A 20,586-nucleotide genomic window follows, 5' to 3' on the forward strand; every position below is an offset into this window, starting at 1 on the left:
AGAGCCATGAAGGGGAGGAGGGAGATTTCTGATTAGGAGGGTGGGCTGAAAAGAGATAGTGGACATGAAGGCTTCAAAAAATTCTTACTCATATTCATGATTTTTTCCTCTAAAAATTCCTACAACAGTTTCAACATTTGATATGTTGTCTTAGGTGTGCTATTTTCATTTATGTATGTGTATACACACACACACAAACACACACACATATGTATGTTGTGTGTGTGTGTGTGTGTGTGTGTGTGTGTGTGTGTGTGTGTGTGGCAGAATGCGTCACATCTGCACCTGAAAAACGGCTGTAAAAGTCACTGTGAATCTATCCCGGACTGAGAGACTGAGACAGAGTGCCAGAGCCTGAAGGTGCAAGAAAACCTGTTTGAAGAGATTTGTCATGGCCCCTGCTGTGCCTCTCCTACATTCTGAGCGTGTCTGCTATTTGTCCCTTCCTCACGTTCCTTGTTGGTTCCCTGTGTGTTCTCCTTGTCTCTGTGTGTAAAAGTTTGGCTGGGTACAGCTCTCCATTCCCTCCTGCTGCCAATCTACCTGTACACCTGCTATCAATCCACTCAAACCTAAGCACTATACTATATACCCTGTCTCTTGTCTTCACCAGATTGTTCAGTGTGGCAAAGTGGTACTTACAATACAGCCAGTTAAAACTCCAGTTTTGTAATGACTTGTGGTTGTTTGAAAGTCTGATTAATCTGGTGTTTCCCTGTTCCTCAGGCTCATTTCCTCTATGTAATCTCTGTCTGCTTGCCTCACTCAGTACCTTGCCTTACTCTCCAACCAACGGTCTCCCCCTTTACCTGCCACACTGTGTAGCCAAGCTCAGCTCTTCAATACTCTATCTTTTCATGTCTTTGATAAAGATGCATTTGACCTGTTGCAAGTTCATGTGTCTGGGTATTGTTTTTGGAACCAAGTTTCATTAAATGTAACAGAATGATGTGGCCAATATGGACCCAGCAGATTCAGACCACAAACAGAAAGCAACCTCCAGTCAAGAAATATTCTTGGGCCATCACAAGCATCTCCTTCAGACCCTCTCTGACAGCAATCAGGCTAGCAATCATGTCCCTCTGGCTCCACCTTCTGTGTCCCCTCCACCCAGCAAGTCCTATGTCCTAGACCTAGAACCCTTCACTAGGGATTTGGCAAAGTGTTGTGGTTCCTCCTTCGGTGCTCCAGTGTTCAATCAATCCTCAAATACACTTTACAGTGTGTCTCACCCCGAAAGAGAGGCCATTTTCAAATCTCTTCAATAAAACTACATTTGAACTGTTGCAAGCTGTGTGTCTGAGTCTTGTTTTTGGGTCCAGAGTATATATGTATGTATAAATATATATTTAGAACTCTTAAATACTCGATTCTGATTGGTCAATCACCAAAAATTCAACTGTGTTTATTTCTCGACAGACAACCGCCTGCTCAGGAATTTTTAACAGTCATTGGCTAAAGGGGCAATCCGTTAATGTAACAAGCGCAATAACAAATTACCAGCTGAATTGGTGGCAAAATATGGAGCATTTTCTAGACATTACTTATAATTTGTTTGACATGTCCCCTGCAAAAAAAGAAACGTAAAGAACAACACTGGACCAACAGGAGAATCGATATTAAGGCAGGTCTGGGATGTACCGTCACTTCTCCACATTTGACATGATTTCTCTGAATAACTGTAAAGAAATAAGTTCTCCTGCCTGCAGGCCTGTGCACAGTGCGAGGCGGTTGCTAGGCAACGCACGTGTTTACTTTCAGAGCCGCTGCGCAGTGAGAGCAGTACCAGACGAGAGTAGGCTCATTTTAAATCAATAAAATATGTTTTAATCAGGCGGATCGGTGTGGCGGCAGCAGTAATGCAGTCGTTGTACCGGTCAGTCGTGGTGAAGGAGCTGAGTGGAAAGGCAAAGCTCTCGATTTACCGGCCAATCTAAGTTCCTACCCACACCTATGGTCATGAACTCTGGGTCATGACTGTAAGAACAAGATCTCGGATACAAGCGGCTGAAATGAGTTTCCTCCGCAGGGTGGTGGGGCGCTCCCTTAGAGATAGGGTGAGGAGCTCTGTCAGGAGCTCAGAGTAGAGCCGCTGCTCCTCCATGTCGAGAGGAGCCAGCTGAGGTGGCTCGGGCATCTTTATCGGATGCCTCCTGGACGCCTTCCTGGGTGTTCCGGGCATGCCCCACCGGATCATCAAAAGGATTATAGATAAATGGTAAGTATTTATATAGCGCTTTTTTGTCTTAACAACCACTCAAAGCGCTTTTTGTTTGTTTTGTACAAATGGACCCAAATGAAATTCAGACAAGGGGGGCAGGAGTTGGGTAAAAAGTCATATCTTTTAATAAGCACTTGAAAGAATGTGCAACAGACAAATCCAGATATCTACATAAAAAACTAGAGAGATAACTGAGGGAACAGGCAGGGAGAGTTTCCAATTCCTGTAAACTCACAAGGCACAGACAGACAGGACATGCACTGAAGCAGGCGGTGGTTTGGCAAAACTAGTATAAGGGTGTTACATTGAGATGGTGGTAGTCCAGTGATAAAATCCAGGGCAGTGTGCGACCAGGGACTACCAGGAATTGGCAACAGTCTTATTAACAGCAGGTGCTTGATGTGATGTTTTCCCCTGGGCACAGACAGAGCTGGCAGCAACATACTACCAGGTGTCCTCCATCCCAGGCCACCAGACATGTTACTTGAGCAACTTGAGGGTTCAGTTGGTGCCAGGGTGACAGGCGATCCAGGGTGTGTGGGCCCATTGCAGACCCAGGGAACAGACAGTAGACAATAGTAGTAGACTATAGACAGTGAGGAGGTCCATTACTTGGATCAGGCTGGAGCCATTGAGCCTCCCTGACAACGGACTCTATTTCCCAGGTCACTGCTGCCACCACGTATGAATAGGAAAAGGTGGGTTTGGGTTCATAATTGGTCTCATCAGCACTGTGTTGCCGGGAGAGGGTGTCAGGTTTAGCATTTCTGGGACCACAGTGGTGGGTGAGGGTAAAATTGAATGGACTGAAGAACAGGGACCACTGCACTGTGTCCTTGCCTACATCCAGTCACTTGTCTGACTGGATGTAGGCAAGGTTCTTACGGTCAGTCCAGACCACAACTGGTTGCTTCGAGCCCTTCAGCCAGTGACGCCACTCCTGCAGTGCCATCTTTACCTCCAAGAATTTCCAGTATCCAACGTTGTAGTTCAACACTGCTCCAACCCCAGTGTCGGGAGCATCCACTGCAACCACAAACTGCAGTACAGGGTCACGTTGAATGATGACTGGGGCTGATGTGAACAAAGCCTTAGCTTTTGAGAGGACCAGGAAAATGGTAGAAGTAGCCAAAGCCCACGAAATGCTGGAGCTGTTTCCGATTTTCAGGGATGGGCCATTCCTCCACCGCTTTTATTTTCTCAGAGTCCGTCTTCACCTGTTCACTCTCAATTACAAAGCTTAAAAACCTGACTGAGGTGGGGTGAAACTTGCATTTTTAGGCTTTGATGAATACTTTGTTCTCAAGCAATCTCGGCAAAACCTGCCACATGTGACTAGTGTGCTCCTCCTGACTCTTAGTAGTTCAGAAAGTCATTACCTAGGTTCTGGAAAACAGCTGGAGTACTGGTGAGTCCAAAAGTCATCACCAGGTACCCAGTGGTGTGTTGAATGCTGTCTTCCACTTATCTCATTCTCACCAAATGATAGGTGTTTCGGAGGTCTAGTTTGGAGAAGAGGAGAGCAGAGGATATCAAAGGCAGAAGATACTTATTTTAACAGTGATAGCATTCAAGCAACATGGTCATGGTCTTCCTCTCGGGGTGTGACAGGTTGTAGAGACTGATGGGTAGGGGTCTCTGGGAGGGAGGTCAATGGTGCAAGGGCTAGAAATCATGGTACTCAAGGGGCATTGTAGACAAATCTGGTGGTTTCATTGATTTGGGGACTGAAGAGACTCTCTCAGGAAATGGAGCGGACTGCAGACAGTGAATTAAACAGAATAGGCTCCAAGCAGAGATTTTACAAGTCCAGTCAATCTGAGGGTTATGGATTTTGAGCTAGGGAAAACCAAGAACCAAGGAGGTGTGAGGTGCAGACACGACACACAAACTGATCTGCTCATTACGGCAGCCCCTTCCAACCATTACGGGTTGGAAGGGGCTCCAGCAGTAATCCACATTGTTTGGCCATTTTTTTTATTGATAAAGTTGTCCTCTGCCCCAGAATCCACCAATGCTTGAAGCTGAAGAGAGAGAGACTGAAAGCACAGTGTAGCAGGTAACTGCAGTCTCAACATGACTGAGTTGTTAGTTGTGGGCTGACTTGCCAATACCCCCACTGCTGTTGGTGAGCCTGGTCTTTTGGGCACACAGGACAATTCATTATGCAGTGTCCCAAGTTTCTACAATATAAACCTGCCTTTATGTGACGCTGTCTCTCCTCACAAGACAGCCCCATGAATTTCTCTCCAAGGGTGGTGACAGTAGAGAGCATCTCCTCGCACCCAGGAGACTGCCTGAATGATGAGGAGGACAAGATTACTGAGCAAGAGGAAAGAGGAGATGAGCCTTTCTCTTCACGGCTACCTAATTTGGCTATTGAGCTGAATTGCCAAACTGACCACTGATGGAGGGTCTGATGGAAAATCACGTGTGGCTAGTTCATCTTTTAGTTACAGGTTCATCTAAACTTGTGACGAAAACATCACAGAGTGCCTCTACCAAAACTCCGCTGCCGGGGTCCAGAACTCCACCGAGTAGTCTGCCACACTTTGGACTCCCTTAAATTTAACAGAGTTGGACTGGTTAATGGAGGTCAGTAAGGTCTGTTGCTGCTCTTGAAGCATGTCCAGGGGTTGTCTGTGCTGTCCAAGCAGCCTTCCCTGGTGGAACAAGGCTTGCTGTAAGCCCTAAAACTCCCTTTTCGAGTTAGCTGGGTCCATGCTGGTCGAATTATCACTGACCCAAATGATAAACTCAGACAAGGGAGGCAGGAGTTGAGTAAAAAGTCAATGGGTTTTAATGAGCACTTCAAAGAATGTGCAATAGACAAATCCAGATGATCCACACAAAAACTGGAGAGATGACTGAGAGGGAACAGGCACAGATGGACAGGGAATGGACAGAAGCAGGCAATTGTTTGGCACCTGAGCACAAAAACAAGAGTCAGGAAGGCAGGTAAGCAGACAGGGAAAGATATCAAAAAATGCACAAGCGATTCTTTGGAAGGTCTCAGTCCTTACCACGTAGAACTGATCTGACAATTTGACGAATACTGGGTGGAAGACCAGTGCTTAAAAACTGCTGTAGCAGGTGAGTCTTGATTGTCTGATTATAAGCAGGTGTCAAACGTCATAGTTTTTTCTTTGGAGACTAATGCATTGCTGCACAATACACTACCAGTTTTAGCAGCAAAACCTAAATTGTTAATAAATATAATTGTTATTGTAATTTCGGCGACCTTTACATAATTCACTCAATGTAGGCCAAAGACACACTGCACACATGAAAAGCATTGGATTACTTTAGTCGAGTTTTATAGTTTATTTGTCAGGGACAAGTACAGAATATCATTAATAGTTGCAGAAGCTGTGTTTGATGTACTGTACACATCCATACAGTTAAAGATCAGTTTCAAAACCAGTCCGCTGACAGTCATAATAATCAAAAACAAGAACATCAGCCATCTATTACAATATACAAGCAAACATATAGAGAAATAAAACCAAACTTAGTGTATAGTATGAGTTTCAGTACATAAATGATGAGTAGTCAGTGTCATAATTTCAGTTCTGGCTAATTGGGATATGAGCTATAATTGGGGCATATGAAGTGATTTATCTTATTTGATGAAGTTAGTCCTATCAGATTAGACAAATCTTCTCCTAGCAGGACAATCACCTTTGACCACAGCGGATCGATCTGCTGTTGTGGGGCCTCTGGTAGTGCTGTGTCCTGTTCAGCACAATGTCCCCACAGGTATCATTTAAGATGATCTGATCTTATTGCTTTAATAACCTTTTGGCTGCCACTTTGCTGCAAAGTCCTAACTTTTCCAGACTAGCAGCAGCATATGGCTCCTTTCAATGACAGTGTAATAATATACAGTAAGCCTTATTGCTATTTTTGAAAATGACTTTAGCCTTCTTGTCTCATAGAAAGCAAGGTCAGTGCTAACAGCTACCAAAATAATTGTTTTGACTGATGTGGGTGCTTCACTTATCAAGGAGGTGGAAGACCTGATTATTCAACAGTATCCAGTCAGCCAAATGTGTTGCAAATCCCTGGCTAACTGCCAATATAACATTGACAGAAGCACTATTCGTTTGCACAGGAGAATGAGGAGAGTGCTGCAACATGAAATGTGGGCGATCACACAAGAATTATTTTTTGCAAGAAAAAATCTGCTATCTGCACGTCACAAATTTGCAAAATACATGTTCTTTAAGACACATTTTCTCACTACTGGTGTCTGGCCATGCAGAGGGTTTTGCCCAGTTTTATTTAAGATTCTTGCTAAAATGGAATTTCATTTGTGGTGTTCTCATCATAGAAATATAGATGGTACACAGTGAAAAATGAGGCAAAGTGGAGGCAGAAGTAAGAGCGGGGTATTAGGGATATCTGACCTGATGATCTGGCGACCTGCTGTACTACAAATTCTCTGCTAGCTGCAGCACTGGCGTCAGTACCCGCTGAATGGTCATGAATGAACAAAACAATTAGTCAGTTTGAAGTGGTTAGTTGTTTAAACTAAAACTCTGAAGATTTAAAAATATCATTAACATTAGTCAACTGATATTATGTCTAAATTGCAGGTGTAAGGTGTGCTTATTTGTGATCATTGCTCATAAGCAACACTTTATCAAATAACTTATTAATGTATGCAAGAATGCCCCACAAAAGCAAATTAGGACATCAGCTCATTTTTTAAGAAGAGCCGAAGCGTAGTGGAGTAATAGCTTAGGTGTTCTGTAATTATTCCAAACATTTATCATCTTTAACATCACTTTTCACATCAAGCAGAAACAGAGTATTCAACAATGTTGGGGTTAGCACAACAAGCTGATTGCCGTGCCAGTCAGTCACACTATAGCGAGAACAAATAACAGCATTGGAGAGAAAGCTGTGGATAAGACAATGATGATGTATTGCTGTTGCTCCTCTGTCGTAGGGTTTGTGAATGGAAACACATCAACCTTGCTAATTTTACTGCTTAATATAGTGCAATACGTAAATGTTTGGGTACTTTGGATGTTTAAATGTAGCCAAGGTGGAAACACTCCCAACGCATATTCTACTTATTTTGTGTTCTAAATTTCATAGCATAAGACATAACAGTTTGCCTACTGTGGCCTTTTGGGAAAGTGTTTGTAGCAAAATGCTACTTTAGTCTTCAGTAAAAGGACACATGTACTACTGTCCGTTCAAAACATGTACGCCAATTTAGCATACTAGCACCGAACCATGACTCCTAAACCAGGGTATGAACCACACCGTGACTTCTGTGTACAATTACACCCGTAATACTTTTCACAGTGTTTTTCTTTTAGCAGTAAGAAGTGCAACTTTTACAGGCTGGAGGTTGTTACAAAGAAGGAGGTGGAAAAATGAACCTGGGAACAAACTGTTGCAAAATTTACAACCTCTTGGTGACGTTTGGAAAATGTCATAAATATAGGAGCTGTGCACATGAACACTTTGCATGATGGAGTAAACATGACAGAGGCAAACAGGACTTTCATGTCCTTTCAAGTTCATGTCTGATTACAGGGATCAAAACAACATTGTATAATTGGTGTAAACACTTTTTAATGAAATACATCTTTTTTTAATCAGGAGGCTTCCCTTCTTCCCTCAGATATCCTATCCTCAACTGCAAATCCACCATCCCTTTTTTTATACAAAGGTTTAAATGGTTGTCTATAAACAGCTGCATAGTTACCTGTCACTCCACAATCTGTATGATGTTTATTAATCAAGTTCAGGACCAACAGCACTGAAACAAAAAACTCATAAAATTAGTCAATAATCTGAAGATCAACAGATCATCCTTCCATTTTAGTATTACAGGATCTGACTGCAGACTTCGACACGTCAACCATGACATTTTACTCAGTAGGCTAAATAAGTTCAGTTTGCCTGTTTGGGCAATCTGTGTGATTAACTGGCTCTCTTCTTATGTAACAGGCAGGACATTCTCTGTGTCTCTAAACAACTTTGAATCTGGCAAATTTAAGGTCTCTCACTGTTCAGTCTATATACAGTATGCTGCCACTTGATTCCTTACACAGAAGCATAACAAATCTTACCATTCATATGCTGATGATACACAATTGTATATTTCACTTTCACATGATAAACTCAGCTGGATGAATGACCTTGTCAGTGGTATCAGTGACATTAGACCATGGGTGCTGAACCTCAGTGACAGCCCACAAAGTAATTCATAAATATAAAAAAGCAAATTTTCTTTCTTTTTTCCTCCACCACTATGTGCAAGTGGATTCACGTCAGTTTATCATGGTGACTGTGAAGAAAACAAAAGCAGATGAGGAGGTTCATGTTTCCCAAGAAAAATGGACAAAGAAGTACTTTTTTGTTTGAAATAAAAGGTAAGCCAGTGTGCCTACATTAGACACAGTCCATTTACCATCCATTTAGCTGAACCTCAAGCTCCAGCCAACTTCTCAGTTCTCTGCTTTCAAATGTGAAGTCATTTGTGCAACTGGAAAGAAATAAAAGCCTGCTGTGACATCTGAATATGTTGGTGAGTGTGTAAAACTCCTTCAGGTATTTGGCAAGAGGTTTCAGAACATGAAAAGTAGACAAAGGGACTGAACATGTTTGTTACACCATTTAATGTGGAACCAGCTGAAGTACTCGACAACCTACAACGTGAAATGAAAGCAACTACCGACTAGCAGTTTTTTCAAAACTGAGTATTACAAAAACTTGGTGCTGTTTGACACAAACCTGATTGACCCAAACCTGGAAAATCAACTGTGATTGCCAACAGCATCCTTATCACTACCATCTGATATTAGATGTCTTGTCAAAGAGACGTAGTTCCAGCCATTGCAGAGTGTGGTGTGCATATGTGTTCAACAATTTAGTATGGCCTTGAAGGATGCTATAAAATTGAAATGGCCTTTGATATGAAAAAGGTTCCCCACCCCTGCACTAGACACTGGATGACTGAAAACTGGCTGCAGTTACACAAAGACAAGACTGTGAGACAGGAGATCCACTCCAAGCTGATCTAGCTGTCCCTGAAACCTGGTGACTGGGTTAGAAATGTAGGTGTTATCTTAGATTCAAAGCTCAACTTCACAAGCCACCTAAAATATTTCCATAGTTATTTTCATTATGTCCCAGTCAGATGCTGAGAAACTAACTCATGTATTCATCTCCTCTGGGCTAGACTAAAAGACTGCAGGGTGGCTCCAGCTCAGTCAAAATGCTGCAGTGGTCACTGTGCCACATGAAACTTAACATATTACTCCTGTACGTAGATCATGTCACTGGCTTCTGATAAAATACAGAACTGGTTTATCTCCTAAATACATACCTAACCCGCTCACTGCTTACAAACCCTCTCAAATCATCACACACTGGCCTCCTAACTGTACCATGATGAGAAGTAAATCCGGTGACGGTGCATTCTGTTATTATAGTGCCACTCTCTGGAACATGCTTGATGGTATAAGATGTTCTGCAACTGTGCCATCTTTTTAAAGAAAGCTTAAGATGTACCTTTTTTCACGCCTATGGCTAGCTGGTGCCTCCTGGGTGGGCAGGGAAAGAATAATGTTTTTTATATGATGTGGTAAAGTGTGCAAAATGTGCAAAACTAGCAAAACAGAAAATTCCATGTCATTTATTTACAATGGAGTTGAGGCATCTCACAGTCTGAAGAAAGAAGCTGCTGTGGGGGCCGAGCACACAGCCATGGGGATCTCCAGTGTTCAACACTCGAGTGGAGGATGTTTGACTGCCAACTACTACAGAGCTCAAACCCAGAATGCTATGTTTGCCAATCACTTTCAAGGGGGTGGTTGTGTTGAAGGCTGAGCTGAAATCAACAAACAGAATTTTGATGTGAGGTGTGTTATTTTCAAGGTGTGTGGAGGGCAGTGGAGAGGGCATCCTCCGTGGATTTGTTGGCTCTGAATGCAAACTGATGAGGGTCCAGGCTGGCTGGGACGTTGTCTTCGATATGCCAGAGAACCAGTTTTTCAAAGTACTTTATCAGGATGGAGGTGAGTTCAATTGGGTGGAGGTCATTTAGACTAGACACGTCAGACTTCTTATATACAGGGATGAGGGGAACTTTCTTGAAGCAAGTGGTAACACTCGCCTGTGACAGTAGCTGTGTTTCCATCTATTGTCAAGCAAATTTTAATTAAACATTTGAAATGTTGCAAAAAGGAAAATGCAAATTAGGCATGTTTCCATAAACTGGTTTGCAGTGAATAGAGTAGGCCACATATCCAGGCTTTCTGGCTGCATACTGATCTACCTGTCCAATAGTGGCCTCTATTCACCTTCACTACATTGTGAGATTAATAATAAAGTCGTATCTTATCTAATTGCAGAGACAGACATTACTATTAATCATTTGATAATCCACAGTAATCTTTTACTTTTAACTTTACAGGCAGTACTTCTCCAAAGAGGACAAACATTAAACTAGGAATATGCTACTGTATTCTTGCAGTGCACTATAATGAAGCCAAAGCTACATCTGTCCAGACTGAGTGACCTAAATTTACCTCTTGATAGCCATGGCACTGTCTAAAAACAGATAAAAAGGAGCACTAGATGAGGATACGCAGTAGCATTGTACTCTGGAGGAGCAGTGGAGGATATCATGGAGAAGCAGGGAGGTCAAAACGCCTGCAGCCAGAGTAGTGAGATGAGAGGTGAAGCTGAATACCAGATCAGGGAGCTGAAGCTCTAAGGAGCAGGCGATTATAACTACCTTATTACCTATTAGCCTGCGAGGGTTGCTTATGTAATTATGTTGTCAAGGCATATAAACACATTTACACGTTATTTGGACTGAATAGAGAAAACTGGATGTGGCAGGGTGAGTGTGAGACTGGATCGAAATGTAAGGTCATCATGCACTTCAATTTGATTATTTTTCTTAGTCTACAGACTGATGTAAACTCATGGATGCCTTTATTTAGTTTTTGTGTGCAGCATCAAGGTAGGTAAATGTTGACAATCTGTATTAGCTAAATGTTTGGATTTGATAATTACCAGTGAACTTAATGTTAAAGCTACAATAATAAATAATTTATATTAAAAATGAATCAAATGACTATGTGAAATGTGACCCACAGAAAATGATCATCTAACTCTGTAGTTCCTATCAGACTCATGAAGTGTTTTAGCATTTTTTAGCTCATTATTTAGGTTTTTTGGGGGAAAGGCTTAGATAAAAAAAGACAAACAACAGCAGACAGACAAATTTGGTACATAGTGGAACATTTAGCAGTGAAGAGCCAGACATTTCCATGTGTCTGCGGCGTTGTGTCTGCGCATACCTTGCGCGGTCCTCGTCTTCCGAAGATTCTCCTGTGAGATTGCGCGGACCCTATTTGATGTAAGCTAAGTAATTAGCTAATGTAAGCAATCAAAGTAAGAAATCATGTAAGATATCCTAAACTACAAGTGGCCCAGCACTGGATGCTCTGACAGTAGGGCTGGAAGCACTGCAGCTAACCTTTAAAGATTCCCTTGATGCATCGCCTGAAGGGCTGATACTGCTGCCACACAACGACCCACACTCACGCAGGAACAAACACAAACATAATGACATGGAAACACACCTAGCAGCTTCGCAAAGTCAAGGGACAGGAGTGATTTATCATAGCCACTGATCAGAACACATGGGCTGTTTTTAAGATTAACATAAACCTTTATATCCCTGTGTGTGAATTCCATTTATCAGAATCAGGTTTTTACTCATACTAGGAACATGTTTTCGACCGTTGGTGTTTAACACTAAATAGTAGATCTGTGAAAAATTGACACTTTAACTTGGATTAATCACGTTCTGTTTTTAATCTGATTAAAATCTTTAATCACACTAATCACAAGCCCCAACTTTATTTAAAACTCGATGATTTGTAGTGAGAGGGACGGGAGAAGACTTCGGAAGACTCCGGACCGCGCAAGGTATGCTGGGATACACGCCGCTTGAGGCAGTTTAGTCGCTCCCCTGTTTTACCATGGAGTCTGCCATGTTGCATCATCATGTTTCTAAAGTAGTCTGGAATGGACAAACCAAACACTGGCTCTAGAGAGCGTCTTTTACATTTTTCCATGTTTCTGTCACGTTTTTAGCAACCACTGTAGGGAAGGGTGAGACAAGATGCATTCAGTCGGCTCTCTCACCACTAGATGCCAGTAAATCCTAAACAGGATCTTTAAGTTTTAGTAATACCTTTGGAAAGATTAAGTGTTGGCCGGACATCAAAAAATCTTCAAAAGTCTTCAAGCAGAAGTGTTGTAATCAAAACTAGACAATTCCGGCGCTGCCGAAATTTTGACAGTGGCACGAGGGGGCTGCTGGTCTTATTAACTGAATCAATAAACATGAATGAATTGAATGGAAATGAACCATCTCTATTATCATCCAAGGTTTCCTTTTACTAACAGAGCTAATGCTGCTAACGGCGCTTACAGAGCTAACACTAATGGAGCTAACAGCTAATGGTGCTAATAGAGCTAACGGCACTAACGCTAACAGAGCTAATGTGCTAACAGAGCTAACAGTGCTAACATTTCTAATGTGACTATGTCTGTGTGTATGTATTTGTCATTGTGTGTGACTGCGTATGTGTGTGTCTTCGTCTGTTTGTGTGTGTGTGACTGCTTGAACTACACATTTATCAAATTGTCCCAAGTATTTTGAACAAGCAGCCCAACCAGTTCCTACATGGAGATGTGTCTGGTATATGTGTGTCTGAATGTGTGTATGTGTGTGTGTAACTTCTGCCCCACCTGCTGTTAATTACCTCTCTACCTCTCCCACTTTTTACCTGTTCCTGAACAGCTACATTTTCGCTGTCGGTTTCTTCCGAACAACTTGTGATTGTGACAAAACGGTAGCTGCTATCAAAAAAAAAAATGATTACACTGTGAGATGCGGACAAGTCTGGGCCAGATGAACGTGTGTTTTATGTCCAGATATTCTTTAGAAAAATTACTAAATGGTTGATTTAAAAAGACACACTGTGACTCAGAAAACAGGAGATTGTATGGGTTTAAATGGAGCAGCAGAGCAGGGCAGCTGGTGCAAGATCCCTCTTTATTTAAATTGAAACTTTGACGAGAGAAGAAAGGTTTGTCTACAAAAAGATCCAAAAATTATGTGTCTCCTATTCACCGTTTGGATTTTACAATTTTGGAAAAAAAAACTTCAGGTGATTTCTCACTGGCTCTCTCACTCTAACTGATGATGTCATCCACTCTAGGGGGAGAAATTCTGAGCATTTTTTGAGAAACTTTATGGTCTTCAGATGGTCATAGCTCGAAAACAGTAAGAGATATCAAAAAACGTGCCGAGGTTCAATTCGACACGACAAAATTATCTACGTTTTAAAGTTTGAATGAAGTCTCTAGGAGAAAGTATGGCGAAGCAGTGGACAATTAAAAAAGGCTGAAATTTGAGGAAATTTCCCATTCATTTCTTATGGGAAATTCTTCACAGTTTTTTGTGTATAACTTTGCGAATCATTGACGAAAGAGCTATAAAAGACATAGCACACCATTCCCGATCAAGCCGCACATTTTGATATATAGTTTGCAAGGGTTTTCTCAAAGCTGCGGGACTAGTTACGTGCCGAAATTCTGGCGGAAGATGAAAAATGGGAAGAAAAAACAATAGCATAGCTTGAGCCACTCGCCTCTATAGCTCTTTGAGCTCTTTGACCACAGTGGTTCTTGCGTTGCCTCGTGTCACTAAAAACAACTTAACAAGAAAAACATTATAACTACTGTATGTTCCATGGTACATCGGACCTTCTTGTTCAGTCTTGGCTGGTAAAAGTAAAGAAATAAAGAACAAAGGCACAATTGGCTCCAGATGTGGCAGAAGACAAAGACAAACCTGAGGCTTATCAAGACTTTGCTATCCTAAACATGGATGTATCACAAATTCATAAACAAAAGCAAGCAAAACCAGACTTTTTCCAAGTTAAAGATACACAGATGAATACTTTTTTCTAACACTGGATAAAATTACTATGGGTGCTTGCTAATAGTGACCAATTCACAATTATCACCTGATGCTGCATTTCCCCTCAGCTCTAAGGACCATTTCAGTGTCTTTTATCTCACTGGTTTAGTGTTTTCAGTGACAAAGTCCTGATAAACTCTACACCGTGACAGGGTGAGGAGCTTGGGTACCCAAAAGAAGCCTGGAGTATAACAGCAGCTCCTTTGCACTAAAAGGGAACCACTACGGTAGTTTAGCAAAGCAGGAACCAAAAACTTGAGCAGTTAGTAATTCAAAACAAAACATGAAAAGATTCCCAAAGAGAGAGAGACAGTCAGACAGAATAGAGAGAGGGAAAGTGTGAAACAAAAATTTGCTTTGGTCCAGTTAATTCAGCTACCAGCTCAAATGTAGTGTAGACATGAAGTGTAGATGAAGTGTATATATTTTCTGTGAATTATTTTAGAATAAAAACGATGTTGGCCTAGGGCTGGGTGATATGGGAAAATCTAACAGCCTATAATAGCAAATAAACGCAACAACAGCCAGTCAGTCTACAGTCCTTCTTTGCATGTAAAAGTAGGCTACATGCCCATTTCCTACCACACAGCATTTTTTGAGCTACCAGTAAAGAAAGCGGATGTGAACATGGGTGTCCTCTGGAAAAGAGGAAAATGAACTGAGCGGCACAAAAGCACCTTTTACCTTTCTGCATCTGCTTTCTCTGTTGCTGCCGGTTTGCACAAGGGCGGGGCTGAGTTCTTCATGTGCCCAATGGTCGGAACAGACTTTAGGATATATTTTGCTGGTGTCAATCATGACACTGGTCTTTATCCATAATGATGGACAAATACAAAATGAGAACAGTACAGTGGACCAGTCCAGTTTAGTATCTACCTCAACAATAAACTGGACTTGTCCGCCAACACTGATGCCCTGTATAGGAAGGGCCAAAGTCATCTCCATCTGCTGGGAAGACTGAGGTCCTTTGGAGTATGTAGGACATTACTGAGGACTTTCTATAACTCTGTGGTTGCATCTGCAATCTTTTACGCAGTGGTCTGCTGGGGCTGTGGAAGCTCTGAGAGGGACAGGAAGAGACTAAACAAACCAGTCAGGAGAACTGGCTCTGTCCTGGACTGCCCTCTCGACACCACTGAGGATGTAGGTGAGACAACCCCTCCCGCCCTCAGCAGCTCCTTCAGTAACAGACTGCTGCATCAACTCTGTAGGAAGGAACACTACCGCAGGTCCTTCATACCAACAGCTGTGTTCAGAGTTCAGAGTGTTCAACTCCAGCATTGCTTAGCTTAGCATTGCTTTCCATATTCTTTCTTTGCACTGATGTGTGATTTATCATACACCTATTACCTTGCAATATTGAGTACTCTACCTATCAGTACATACTGGTATTCTACTGTGACATATATATTTATTACTGTGCAATATCATAAATGTCACCTTATCCACTGTTGTGCAATTTGTGGAACTGCCAGAAACTGTCCTCATTTAAACCGCACCCCGTTTGATTCACTCAGCCATACTTTATGCAAAGTGCTGAAAATGAACTTGTGTAAAGGTGTGGAAATTGTTAACAAAAATGTTAAATGACTTCAGTTATATGGAAGTGGTTTGGATATCTCAGAGACAATTAAGCTCTAAGATGGTCTGCATAATATGCCATTGATAGGTACCAATCAAAATGGGAAACAACATATCTTTGGCATCACCTGATAATGTAGCAACCTCACCATTATTTTAATAAATTACAAGGCAAATTAACTGGTTTTGTTGTGGCAGATAAAGCATGTTTGCAGAGTTACATATTGCATTTGTATGTTATTCAATGTTTTTTTATTACAAAATATATTCCAAAACAAGACATGTTTCCACACTTAAATGTTTACATTTTGTTGTGTTCTATTTTTACACTAATAAATTCTATTTTGTAATTTAACTAACCCTCTGGCTTCTTTAGGCTTCAGTCATTATCAGGATACTCTCCAAACTGGCAGCATTCTCAAATTGTATATTGTGATTCATATCCATATTGATCAATATGGAAAAAAAATATTATGATCATAGCGCTACACTGGCTGGTCAAATCAATACTACTTTGGTAACAACACAATACACAAATGTGCACAAACTTGTATGTTGCCTGTACTTCTTGCACCTATTGATAACTGATTTTCAACCTCTTCATCTAAATGGGATTAATCCTAACTGAGAATCTGACAATGTTAATGTTGTGTGTGAAAATGTTAAAATGAACAAAAGCAGACAGATCGACACACCTCCATCCCTCAACTTCATGATGGAGAAGAGAAAGCAATCCATCTCAGCATCACAGACAGTTTCTGCAGCTGATCCAAAGCCTTACAGATGAGGACTCTGAAAGTACAACTCTGGAAATAATCTGCATTGACTCTGCCAAGTGACCTTGTCATGTCAAAGTTCCCAAAAAGGATCCCAGCAATTGTCTGCTATGTTGCCTCAAACCACATTTTTCACATTTCAAACTTAACAGTGACTGTATCCACAATCAAACATATTAAAGCAAAGAGAGCTGCACAGTTTCTACACACAATATAATGCTAGTTAACTCACCAAGTTGGTGGTAAATTTGCAGCTACTCTAAGAAAAAAATCAGTCAACTTGAGTGAGATTGTCCTTTTGTGATTAACTTAATAAAACATCATTGGAGAGACAAAACACACACACACATACACATACTCACCCCCAGCTTGCGGCTACGCATGCGTACGTAGCCCTGCTTGACAATATCATTGAAGTTGGAGGCCATCTTCTGAGGGGTGGTAACCTGCTGACTGTACCCGTGGAGACCATCCAGATGTTTCTTCCGTCCCTCAGCCGGTCCTTGTTTTATGTTCCTTCTTTTCCAAAGCTCCCACCTTCTTTGTCCAGTGTAGCTCTGTCTCTTTCACTTTCAAACCTGGACTAAGGACTGTGTATATTTCCTCCCTATAACACTTCCTGTTTCCATCTATCTTCAATTCTGTTTCTCCTCTTTTTCAGAGCTCCTCACATCCCCCCACACTCCCTTTTCTCCTTCTTCCATTTCTCTTTGTGCTGTTCTATTAGATTTGTTTCTCTTCTTCTTTGCCTTTTGGTCTTCGCCTGTTTGTCCTTTACTTTGTCCTTCTTTCATTCACTCTTCAGTAGATGGTCTTTCCTCATCCTCCTCTTTGGCATATCTAAGAAATGGACAGAAAGAAAGAAAAGAAAGACAGAAAGAGACAGAGGTGGACTTGTAGAGAGCTAGAGGCAGACATGTAGATATGTGTGTGTGTGTATTTATATGTGTTTGTGTGTGTGTGTATATGCATATACAGTACAGGCCAAAAATTTGGACACACCTTCTCATTCAATGCGTTTTCTTTATTTTTATGACTATTTACATTGTAGATTCTCATTGAAGGCATCAAAACTATGATGAACACATGTGGACTTATGTACTTAACAAAAAAATGTGAAATAACTGAAAACATGCTTCATATTCTAGTTTCTTCAAAATAGCCACCCTTAATAATAATAATAATTGATTTTATTTAAAAACACATTGTTGAAACAATCTCAAAGTGCTACAATTTGGAAATAAAGCCATAAAAACAAGTGAAAACACAACAGCCAAGACACTGACATTTCAAAGATTAAAATGTCTCCTAAAAAGAAAGGTTTTCAGTCCCTTTTTAAAACACAGTCTGTGGAGCCCTCAGGTTGTCAAGGAGGGCGTTCCACAGGCGTGGAGCGGCAGAACAGAATGCCCTTGGTCTTGGTCCTGGGGAGGAGATGAGTCGGGATCATGCTGAGGTGTATTGGGTGAGGAGCTCTGTCAAATATTAGGGGGCATTGCCATGAATACAATGGAAAGTGAGGAGAGAGACCTTGTACTTAATCCTTGCCGAGATGGGGAGCCAGTGAAGTTTATGGAGGATGGGGGAGATAAGAGACAAACGCATGGATAAGCTTCTAGACATCAGGGAGCGTTAGAGTGGGATGGAGTTTTGCTATATTTCTCTGGTGGTATAAAAAAGCAGTCTTGGAGAGGTGTTTGATCTGAGCCTCAAAGGTCAGATCAGGGTCGAACCTAACACCCAAGTTGGTGAATATAGATGATAATTTGTCCTGGCCAGAGAAAGCAATGCTGGTTATGGTTGTTTATGTTCTGGTTTGATGAGGGGTGCTGACTAACAATACTTCAGTTTTGGAGCTGTTGAGATGTACAAAAGTTGTGTCTCATCCACGCCTTTATCTCCTCCAGATAGGCAGTGAGTGTGGACAGTGATGATGGGGATGGTGACAATGATAGTGAGGGATGAGTGTCCATTTTTATATAAAGCTGAGTGTCATCAGCATAGCAGTGGAATGATATTCCAAAGCGGCTGATGACTTGGCCAAGGGGGAGCACGTACAGGGTAAAAAGTATGGGGCCAAGCACTGATCCTTGGGGGACCCCACAGGTGACAGTATGAGTCCTGGACCTTGAGCCACCCATGGAAACATACTCAGTTCTTTCAGACAGGTAGGATATGAACCAAGTCAGGGCAGTCAGAGTCAGAGTCCAATAGTTTATTGTAACCTGTTGAGAAGGATGTGGTGATTGATGGTATCAAATGCTGCAGACAGGCCAAGGAGGCCAGGTCATCTGCCAAGCACTCCATCACTCTCCTTCTTGGTCAAATAGCCCTTACACAGCCTGGAGGTGTGTTTGGGGCCATTGTCCTGTTGAAAAATAAATTATCGTCCAACTAAACGCAAACCGGATGGGATGGCATGTCGCTGCAGGATGCTGTGGTAGCCATGCTGGTTCAGTGTGCCTTCAATTTTTAATAAATCCCTAACAGTGTCACCAGCAAAACACCCCCACACCATCACACCTCCTCCTCCATGCTTCACAGTGGGAACCAGGCATGTGGAATCCATCCGTTCACCTTTTCTGTGTCTCACAAAGACACGGCGGTTGGAACCAAAGATCTCAAATTTGGACTCATTCAGACCAAAGCACAGATTTCCACTGGTCTAATGTCCATTCCTTGTCTTTCTTGGCCCAAACACATCTGTTCTGCTTGTTGCCTCTCCTTAGCAGTGGTTTCCTAGCAGCTATTTGACCATGAAGGCCTGATTCATGCAGTCTCCTCTTAACAGTTGCTGTAGAGATGGGTCTGCTGCTAGAACCCTGTGTGTTCATTTGGTCTCTGATCTGAGCTGCTGTTAACTTGCGATTTCTGAGGCTGGTGACTCGGATTAACTTATCCTCAGAAGCAGAGGTGACTCTTGGTCTTCTTTTCCTGGGTCGGTCCTCATGTGTGCCAGTTTTGTTGTAGCGCTTGATGGTTTTTGCGACTCCACTTGGGGAAACCTTTAAAGTTTTTGCAATTTTCCGGACTGACTGGCCATAATTTCTTAAAGTAATGATGGCCACTGGTTTTTCTTTAGTTAGCTGTTTTTTTTTTTAAATTTACTTTATTGATCCCAAACTGTGAAATTACTTCTCTGCATTTAACCCATCGCTGATTAAAACACACACATGTAACATGCAGTGAAACACACTCAGTGGCAGTGGGCTGCCGCGTCAGGCACCCGGGGAGCATATAGGGGGGTTAGGTGCCTTACTTAGGGGGACATCAGCCGGTTAATGGAGGGGGAGTGGTGGATACTCCACCACACCCAAATTTTTCTGCCAGTCCGTTGGGGGAATCAAACCGGCAACCGCTTCTCACACAAGCCGCTTCTCCAACCTCCAGGCCACAGCTGCCCCCCCGACTTTTTTTTTTTAACGTTCTTGCCATAATATGAATTTTAACAGTTGTCCAATAGGGCTGAGGCTGTGTATTAACCTGACTTCTGCACAACACAACTGATGGTCCCAACCCCATTGATAAAGCAAGAAATTCCACTAATTAACTCTGATAAGACACACATGTGAAGTGAAAACCATTTCAGGGGACGACCTCTTGAAGCTCATCGAGAGAATGCCAAGAGTGTGCAAAGCAGTAATCAGAGCAAAGGGTGGCTATTTTGAAGAAAAAAGAATATATAACATGTTTTCAGTTATTTCACCTTTTTTGTTAAGTACATAACTCCAATGTGTTCATTCATAGTTTTGATGCCTTCAGTGAGAATCTACAATATAAATAGTCATGAAAATAAAGAAAACGCATTGAATGAGAAGGTGTGTCCAAACTTTTGGCCTGTACTGTATGTATATATATGTGTGTGTGTGTGTGTGTGTGTGAATAGTTCATTGAAGAGTGAGGAGCACAAAATTGTCATCCATTATTCATGCTAATGGAACACACCGTTATTGAGGGCAAGTATGCAGGGTGGT

General features: G+C 41.9%; 1 protein-coding gene across 1 annotated transcript in view; it reads right to left on the reverse strand.

Annotated features, from left to right (window-relative positions):
• The window catches only part of dok4 (docking protein 4), a 63,977-nt gene that overhangs the window by 13,916 nt on the left and 29,475 nt on the right, over nucleotides 1-20,586 (reverse strand). The window contains exon 2 of the mRNA XM_041936982.1: nucleotides 16,975-17,452. Coding sequence (XP_041792916.1) covers nucleotides 16,975-17,040 — 66 coding nt within the window. The 5' untranslated portion in view covers nucleotides 17,041-17,452. The remainder of the gene's footprint in view (nucleotides 1-16,974; nucleotides 17,453-20,586) is intronic.

Source organism: Chelmon rostratus, chromosome 1 (assembly GCF_017976325.1).
Source record: "Chelmon rostratus isolate fCheRos1 chromosome 1, fCheRos1.pri, whole genome shotgun sequence".
In the NCBI taxonomy this organism is placed as follows: Eukaryota; Metazoa; Chordata; class Actinopteri; order Chaetodontiformes; family Chaetodontidae; genus Chelmon; species Chelmon rostratus.